The 9,386-nt window shown below is 44.6% G+C and overlaps 1 protein-coding gene across 1 annotated transcript; it reads left to right on the top strand.

The window, feature by feature from the left end:
- Positions 1–579: 579 nt before the first annotated feature.
- Positions 580–8,552, top strand: LOC110508582 (uncharacterized). Its single transcript, XM_021589190.3, has 6 exons — positions 580–808; positions 3,064–3,416; positions 3,533–3,608; positions 3,830–3,908; positions 4,240–4,420; positions 4,517–8,552. Exons 2-6 carry the CDS (start codon positions 3,066–3,068, stop codon positions 5,081–5,083), a joined length of 1,254 nt encoding a protein of 417 aa, XP_021444865.2. The 5' UTR covers positions 580–808; positions 3,064–3,065; the 3' UTR covers positions 5,084–8,552.
- Positions 8,553–9,386: the final 834 nt, after the last annotated feature.

Below are 9,386 nucleotides of genomic sequence, written 5' to 3'. Positions count from 1 at the left end.
ATATAATCTTAGTTCTCCTCTCTGTTCCTGAGGTAGCCTATTTCACACGTTGATAATGACTTGTGGTTTGTGTGTTTCTCTAGATCAGAACGATGAGAACAGAACTCTGTTCCAGACCCGGTGTGAGGGGTGACCTTGAATGGTGCCGCGTATTCACGTGCGCACTTCTCATGTCCATGAGAGAACCCTTAGCCCACCAGTTTATTCAGTTACAGGCCTGCCCAATATAGCACTTAGGACTAGACCATCAGGTACAAATTAGTCAGCATATTGGCCTACGCCTCTATCCTAAATATTTTATACAGTATATCTCATTTTTGTTCGAGGCATTCATTACAATAACTCTACAGGCCTAAAAAGGCGTGCTCGTGTTTACACCGCACAGCCGTAGTAGACTGAGGCACGAGGAGACTACTCACTCAGCCCTAACCACGAGCCCCACATGCATGGGCGGGGCTTTGAGTGCCCCGCTGACCCACCAATCAGCAGGCAGTAAAGAATTCACTGGCTGCATGGATCCACCAATGGAGTTTGTAACTTCAGATGAACAACCAATAGGGCACGAACAAATGTGGGCACGTGTATCCGTGCACATGTTGAAGCTCGTAAACCGTGGAGATAGAAAGAACTAGCAAAGAGGCACACCAATGAAGGTCCGGTGATCGCGAGAGGAAGGAGACTGCCGACCTGATGTTCCAACGAGTGTGAGACAAATATCGCCAAGTGGGTTACAGAGATAGACGTTATCAAGGCCGTTTCTGGCAACCGTGGCCTGTTCTACTGCTGTTATTTTGTTGCAATATTTCAGGTGAGTGTTCTCTTTAAAATGTTACATTGCTACATTCCTGCGCGGTTTACGGAATTTACTGTGATGGGCTATACCAGAGACATGATACAATGTTTCCTTAATTACGTTCGTTGTATTTAGTGTAGGCTACTCCTGATTTGTTACATCGTTGATGGTTGATGTAATACAGTGTTATAGAGCTGTAGGCTAGCGTTCATTCTAAAAGCATGGAATAATTGCTAGACCTTTGTCAACGTCAGACTATAACATAATATATTACATTTGTGAGTGTTCGTTATAAGTATAATTATTGTGCTTAGTGTCATTTGTGTCAGTTGTAATGTTTGTGTTTGTCATGATCACGTTCCTCAAACACACACACACACCACCTGAGACACAAATTCCCCTGCAGCCTACATACCTACACGGGGCCGGGCCAACACACACACACACACACACACACACACATACATACCGAAAGAAAGCTGAGGAGTGTATGAGTTTTGGCTCATATGATGCAGTGGGTTGATCCATTGGTCCATGTTACGTCTTTGTATTACATAATATTGGCATGCATCCAGACATTCATCTTTACATTCCCACAAAGTCTATCCAAATGATAGGCGTAATTGGGAAAGCACAAGTCCCAGGAAAGAGCCACCATAGTTATAATCAATCTGTTATAATCGATTTTAGGATTGTTACAATTATGTTACCCAAGTGTACTGTGGTCTTCTGTGTCAGACTATTAAGCAGTGACGTGAATTAATATGTGTGTGTGTGGATGTGTGTCTGTCTGTGTGTGTGTGTGTAATCAAAACAAATTGTATTTGTCACATGTGCCGAATATGATGTGTGTAGACTTTACCGTGAAATGCTTTCTTACGAGTCTTTCCCAACAATGCAGAGTTAAAAATATATCAATAAAAATCAAGAGGAATAAAATACACAACTACACGTGTGTGTGTGTGTAGTTATAAAAATCACAACTTCTATGACAGACTATTAAACAGTGAAGTGAATTAATAAGTCTGTGTGTGGATGTGTGTCTGTCTGTGTCTGTCTGTGTGTGTGTGTGTGTACATTGCAGAGGGACTATTGTCACTGGGGGTTTGCTCTCTAGCAGAATGTGCTTGGCGAGACTTTATCAGTGTGTGTGTGGGGTGTGTTAAACGGTATGTTTGTGTGTGTGTACATTTGTGTGCGTGGAGGGTGTATATACGAAAGTGTGTATTTTTGGGTGGTGGGCATTAGACCGTGTGTGTGTGTGTGTGTGTGTGTGTGTGTGTGTGTGTGGAGATACTGGTGTGCTCATGTTACCCCTCTTAATGTAGTCTGAGGTCACAAACCAACAGGGACTCCCAGAATAGAGAGGGGGAGAGGGGGGGAGTACTGTCTAGAGGAGGGGGTTAGAGGGGAGGAAAAGAGAGGAAGAGATGGGAGGCAGACAGAAAAACAGAGGAGAGGGGTGGTATAGTGAGTGAATCAGAGTGAGAGAGATGGAGAGAAAGAGTGAGTAAGAGGAGAGGAGCGAGAGAGAGAGAGAACCCCGGAGGCCGAGGAGGAGAGAGAGAGAGAACCCCGGAGGCCGAGGAGGAGAGAGAGAGAGAAAGACCCAGCCTGCCTTATTGGATTCTACTACTGCTTATTCTACTCACACCCTTCCCCCTCGCGTTTCACTCTCTCTTTCCCCATCTCCTCGCCCTCAATGGGAGCCAGACATGCACTGCCATTGTGTGCCTACTGCATACCCCCAGTCACGCTCCACATCATGTTTAACTAGGCCACTGGTAGACCCACCATTTTGAATTGCTATTATTATTTTGGGGTTGTAGGATAAAAAAAATGTCTCCCCTAAATCAATTTCCACAGCAATGTCGCTCCTCCTCTTTCAATTCTATTTCAATTGAAGGGCTTTATTGGCATGGGAAACATGTTTACATTGCCAAATCAGGTGAAATAGATAATAAACAAAAGTGAAATGAACAATGGAAAAAAAAATACCAGTAAACATTACTAACAAAAGTTCAAAAATAATAAAAGACATTTGAAATGTCATTATGTGCAAATAGTTAAAGTACAAAAGGGAAAATAAATAAACATAAATATGGGTTGGATTTTTCTTTCTCTCCGTTGAGTATACAATGTCATTTGGCTGTTGTCATAGAGGACACATTTTGTTACTTGGCAGTTATTCTAAATCTTTTCTCTGTTTACCCCACTCCCCCCTGCTCTCTCGCCTCTCCCCCTTCCCCCCTCTCTCTCCAATCACACAGTGATGCAATCACAGGGCAGCACTTCCTCCCAGCCCTCTGTTGATTCACTGAGCTCCAGTGACAGCTACCTGTTCAACCACTCTGAGCAGGCGGAGGATGACACTGATGTCTTCCTGTCTGAACGCTCCCCCGCCGTCATCCTCGGCACTGGGGGCATGGTCAGGGGCAACGGGAGTGCCGGGGCAGAGAGTCCCGAGTCCCAGTGGGCGTGTGACGGCTTCACTGACCGCGAGGAGGAGGAGTCACAGGGTTCAGAGGTTACTGGAGGTCACCCCAGGGTCACAGCTGAGAGACAGAGAACAATTGAGACAGAGAGAGAGAAGACAGAGGGAGATCTGCTCTTTGCCCAGAAGGTGAATGTCAGAGAGAGATGAATTGGATTGGGATGGAAGACACAGTACTGTACCCCATTAATAATAATCATCTCTTTCCCTCCCTCTCTCTCTCTCTCTCCCTCTCTCCCTCCCAGTGTGCTGAGCTGCAGGGGTTTGTAAGGCCCCTACTGGAGCTGCTGAATGGACTGAAGGGGGGACGATTTGACCGTGGTAAGCACCATTCTCCTACATTGGTGTGTGATGCTGCAGCCTGTATTGATCTAGTCTGTATGGATCTAGTCTGCAGCTACTGTGTCTGTAGTTTTCATCTGTAGGCGTATTGGTGTGTGTGTGTGTCTCGTGTCTGTGTGTGTGTGTGTGTGTGTTGACTGTAGCGTGTCAGACAGTGTTACAGTGAATGCTGACTGGAGGATTGTGTATTTGATTGACAGGTCTGAGTAGTTTCCAGCAGAGTGCAGCCATGGACCGCATCCAGAGGATCGTAGGGGTCTTACGGAGACCCAGCATCGGGTAAGGCCACACACACACACACACACACACACACACACACCTGTTTATGTGCATACTGGACTAAACCCTGCACTACTCAGTTTCAGCATTCTGTCACAACAGCAGAAAAAGAGAGCTTTCATAATAAGTAGTCCAGTTTGAATGTTTAGAGACAGAAGTGGATTTAGTCTGGATCTGTGTTTAGTAGATGAGAACAGGAATGTTAATGTCCATGCTAGTCTTAGAAGGGTTGTTTTCTAAACCTTATAATCCTCTCTCCATCTCTCTATTCTCTCCTCCCTCTATTCTCTCCTCCCTCTATTCTCTCCTCCCTCTATCTCCACCTCCGTAGGGAAAAGTATATGAACACTCTTCTCCAGGTGGAGACGATGCTGAAGATGTGGTTTCCACAGGTGTCCCCCTTGGCCCCACCTACTGCCCCTACCCTCTTCCCCCCTCACCTCTCCCCCCGGGACAGCCCCAGCAGCACCCCCCCACACAGGCACAGAGACCAGTCGCACATCCCTGTGAAGGTGATAACACACAAACACTCACGCACACACAAACACACACACACAATAATATGCTGATAAGTTGTGGCTGACAACATTCTCTCTGTCTCTCTCCAGAAGCGCAGACTGAGTTGGTCAGACACAGACTCTGACACCCCTCCTCCTGTACTCTTTAAGAGGCTCAACGCCAGTGGAGGAGAGAAGATGGGGAAGGAGGGGGGAGAGGTCCCCTATGCAACTTCAGGGGTACCCCCACACCCCCAGGACCCCACCAGCAACCAAGAGAATGAGAGAAAGGAAGATGAGGACAGCAAAGAGGGAGAGGGAGAGTCATCGAGCAACAAAGCGGGGCTCTGTTCTGAGCCCGGTCCCACCTCGGTCCTTGTAGTGCCCATCCTTTCTCCCTGGAAAGCAATGGAGGGGAAACAGCTGCTGCCTGTCATGCCACCTCCCACCACCAGGGGCAGTCCAGCCATGCAGGACAGCGTAATCTCTTCCACCACGCCCTTCAACAACCTCCAAAGCCAGCAGCAGCCAATCGGGTGCCAAAGCCAGCCTGTTGCCGGGAAGACTGGGAAAAAGACCGTAAAGACCTGTCAGTGTCGGGTCCAGGCTCATTCAATCACGGCAAAGCCTTTGAAAAGGGTGGAGTGTAAGAGCAGGGTTAACCCCGCCCCTTTATAGACCTGATGCACTGAGCACACTCCGCCCAGCAGGCTAGTGTGACTACGTCAACATGCTAAAGCTGCTGTGATAGGGAGAGTCAGGGGTAGAAATGGGCTGCAGTGCAAACACTATGTTTAGCCCCTCAGCCCTCTCACTAGCCACTCTCCCTTGGGGGAATCCCCTTTGAAACCGGATGCAGTTTGATTGCCATCTTAAGTGGAGGTCCAATTCACTAACGTTGTCCCCTCGGCTCTCAATTTAGCTCGAGGAAGCGAGTGAAGAACTTTGGTCACTTGTGGGGTTTATATGACCCACAATTCAATGCAAATTGTAGTCATGTATCATACTCCGGTGGCCGCGAATGTCACGTCACTCACCACGGCTGCATTTTCGGCCTGTCAGACAAAATGATGATTCTGGGGCAAAAAAGTATTTAGTCAGCCACCAATTATGCAAGTTCTCCCACTTAAAAAGATGAGGCCTGTAATTTTCATCATAGATACACTTGAACTATGACAGACAAAATTAGAAAGAAAATCACATTGTAGGATTTTTAATGAATTTATTTGCAAATTATGGTGGAAAATAAGTATTTGGTCACCTACAAACAAGCAAGATTTCTGGCTCTCACAGACCTGTAACTTCTTCTTTAAGAGGCTCCTCTGTCCTCCACTTGTTACCTGTATTAATGGCACCTGTTTGAACTTGTTATCAGTATAAAAGACACCTGTCCACAACCTCAAACAGTCACACTCCAAACTCCACTATGGCCAAGACCAAAGAGCTGTCAAAGGACACCAGAAACAAAATTGTAGACCTGCACCAGGCTGGAAAGACTGAATCTGCAATAGGTAAGCAGCTTGGTTTGAAGAAATCAATTGTGGGAGTAATTATTAGGAAATGGAAGACATACAAGATCACTGATAATCTCCCTCGATCTGAGGCTCCACGCAAGATCTCACCCCGTGGGGTCAAAATGATCACAAGAACGGTGAGCAAAAATCCCAGAACCACACGGGGGGGGGCCTAGTGAAGGGCCTGCAGAGAGCTGGGACCAAAGTAACAAAGCCTACTATCAGTAACACTACGCCGCCAGGGACTCAAATCCTGCAGTGCCAGACTTGTCCCCCTGCTTAAGCCAGTACATGTCCAGGCCCGTCTGAAGTTTGCTAGAGAGCATTTGGATGATCCAGAAGAAGATTGGGAGAATGTCATATGGTCAGATGAAACCAAAATATAACTTTCTGGTAAAAACTCAACTCGTCGTGTTTGGAGGACAAAGAATGCTGAGTTGCATCCAAAGAACACCATACCTACTGTGAAGCATGGGGGTGGAAACATCATGCTTTGGGGCTGTTTTTTTGCAAAGGGACCAGGACGACTGATCCGTGCAAAGGAAAGAATGAATGGGGCCATGTATCGTGAGATTTTGAGTGAAAACCTCCTTCCATCAGCAAGGGCATTAAAGATGAAATGTGGCTGGATGACAATGATCCCAAACACACCGCCCGGGCAATGAAGGAGTGAGTGGCTTCGTAAGAAGCATTTCAAGGTCCTGGAGTGGCCTAGCCAGTCTCCAGATCTCAACCCCATAGAAAATCTTTGGAGGGAGTTGAAAGTCCGTGTTGCTCAGCAACAGCCCCAAAACATCACTGCTCTAGAGGAAATCTGCATGGCGGAATGGGTCAAAATACCAGCAACAGTGTGTGAAAACCTTGTGAAGACTTACAGAAAACGTTTGACCTCTGTCATTGCCAACAAAGGGTATATAACAAAGTATTGAGATAAACTTTTGTTATTGACCAAATACTTATTTTCCACCATAATTTGCAAATAAATTCATTAAAAACAATGTGATTTTCTGGATTTTTTTCTTCTCTTTTTGTCTGTCATAGTTGAAGTGTACCTATGATGAAAATTACAGGCCTCTCTCGTCTTTTTACGTGGGAGAACTTGCACAATTGGTGGCTGACTAAATTCTTTTTTGCCCCACTGTATATATGACATTGATTTTAGCGTTGCCAAATTGGCTTAGTCTCGTAGTGAGGAGCCTATAAAACCTAGCTAGCTTCATAAACATTTTTGGGAATTCTGAAATGTATTGCAATAAATGACCAAACTATAAAACTAGCTAGCCAGCTATGGATAACTGTAGCTAGCTAGCTACGTTAGCTTGCTAGATACATAAATAGCTGTGGATTGGTTGTTTTTAAGCTCAACTTCAATATTTCCACTAAGGATGTTGCCTCCGATCATCACTCTCTAATTTGAATTTGGACTGCAGCCATGGGTTTAGGTGCTGATGAGTTTCCTTAATGATGGATCTTTTGCAACTACCTAAACGCAATTAGGACCATTAATGAAAATGATATCTGAGAGACTACAGTTATTACAACGAGGGCAGAATGTGTCCTTGTGAATCATAATCACAGTTCCATAACAATCAGATTTTTTTGCACAAATAGTGGTTGTAGATTGGAAGGTTGGTAAGCACCTCTCATAGCCCATCGCTTGTTTATAGAATATTGGATCTCTGATTGACCGAATGGTATACTCTCTTACTCCACTTAAGAAAAGGTAAATGCCACTATGCAAATTTAATCGAAACGCTGTTGGCTTAGGAATATTTGGGATTCAGGTGGTTGGAGGCAAGGAGGTGACGAGGAGAGGATGGTTAGAAGGACAGGTGGAATAAGATTTGGGGATTAAGGATAGTTATATTCCTGGAATCTCCTCAGAGATGATGCTTCCAGTGAATAACAGCAGACAGACAGTTCAATAGACCGAGGCATTACGGATAGAAGTGAGGAATAATCATTAGACTACTGAATGACCTCTAGAGCTGAACAACATCTAAGAGGACGTGGCAGGGACCTCTACTGAAGTCTAAAGAGGTTTAGAATCGATTCAATGTCAATCCGTCAACATGACACAATCTGTTTGTGAAGACGAATGCAAGGTGTTTTGGGCGAAGATCAATTATGACTGTGAAACGAATGAACCACAACTGGGTTTTATTCTGTGTGGAGAAATGTGAAGCGGGTTATCCGTTAAACAGTAAATCACATTTCAATGGCCTAACCGGTAGGGGATAGAATACCAAACAGACCTTAGATCAGCTTCTAGGGACAACTTAATCCTTTAAATGGCTCAGTGAGAGACTCTAAAGACCACCCTGAGAGAAGAGTCCACTCACAGACAGACAGAGACAGACATCCTGTTTATTTATTCACATGTTGACTTGACAACGCTGCATTTATTTATTACCTTTATTTATTAATTGGCAGCTGTGTTTCTCTCTTTGAACTTACAATTGGTTGACTGATTGGTTGACTGATGCTCTTGGGAAAGTTGCTGTACAGCGGTTTGTTTGTGGTTTTTACTGTTATGATGGGACAAATTTTTTTGGGGGGGATGATTGGACCTTTGGACTATTGTGCCTTTACCAAATAGGATGTGTACAAAAAACAAAGCATTTTCTACTGCATTTTGATAGTTTGCTTGTCTTTCTTAATAGCACAGTGCACAATCAGTCGAATAACACAGTACACAACGCCTAATTCCTGCCTTCAATCTCTTATCTGGCTTCCAGGGGTCTGTTGGGCAAAACTAGCTACCTACAGATCCCACAACAGCAAGGCAACCTCTACTCCAAGCTGTGCAGTGGTCATGTGTACAACACAATAGTATTCTATACATATACATCGTAGTCTTCTATGAACTAACGACAGTGGCTAATTTATTTCAGTTTTTAGATTGGCAGTTGCCTCTTCTCCTGGGTGTATTTTATAGTTGATTATATAGGTCTGACTGGAGGATATGATCAGCGCTTGCTATCTCCTGGGTGTATTTTATAGTTGATTATGTAGGTCTGACTGGAGGATATGATCAGCGCTTGCTATCTCCTGGGTGTATTTTATAGTTGATTATGTAGGTCTGACTGGAGGATATGATCAGCGCTTGCTATCTCCTGGGTGTATTTTATAGTTGATTATGTAGGTCTGACTGGAGGATATGATCAGCGCTTGCTATCTCCTGGGTGTATTTTATAGTTGATTATGTAGGTCTGACTGGAGGATATGATCAGCGCTTGCTATCTCCTGTGTGCTTCTTGGCGCTCGTCAAACTTGAAAAACGTGAGGATCAGAGCTAAAAGGGAGACAGTATGAATATTTATTTTGCACCATCATCGTAAGCTGCTATACATAATAGGACTAAAACATGATTGAAATATTCCTCATAACAAATCATTAATACACATGTATTTACTAATGAAACATATGCCATTCAGCAGACGTTTTATCCAAAGTGACTTAACAGT

Source organism: Oncorhynchus mykiss, chromosome 3, assembly GCF_057628025.1.
Source record: "Oncorhynchus mykiss isolate SJ-2025 chromosome 3, ASM5762802v1, whole genome shotgun sequence".
Lineage (NCBI taxonomy): Eukaryota > Metazoa > Chordata > Actinopteri > Salmoniformes > Salmonidae > Oncorhynchus > Oncorhynchus mykiss.
The sequence above is the reverse complement of the archived record's forward strand: the minus strand, read 5'-3'. Positions and strand labels throughout refer to the sequence as shown.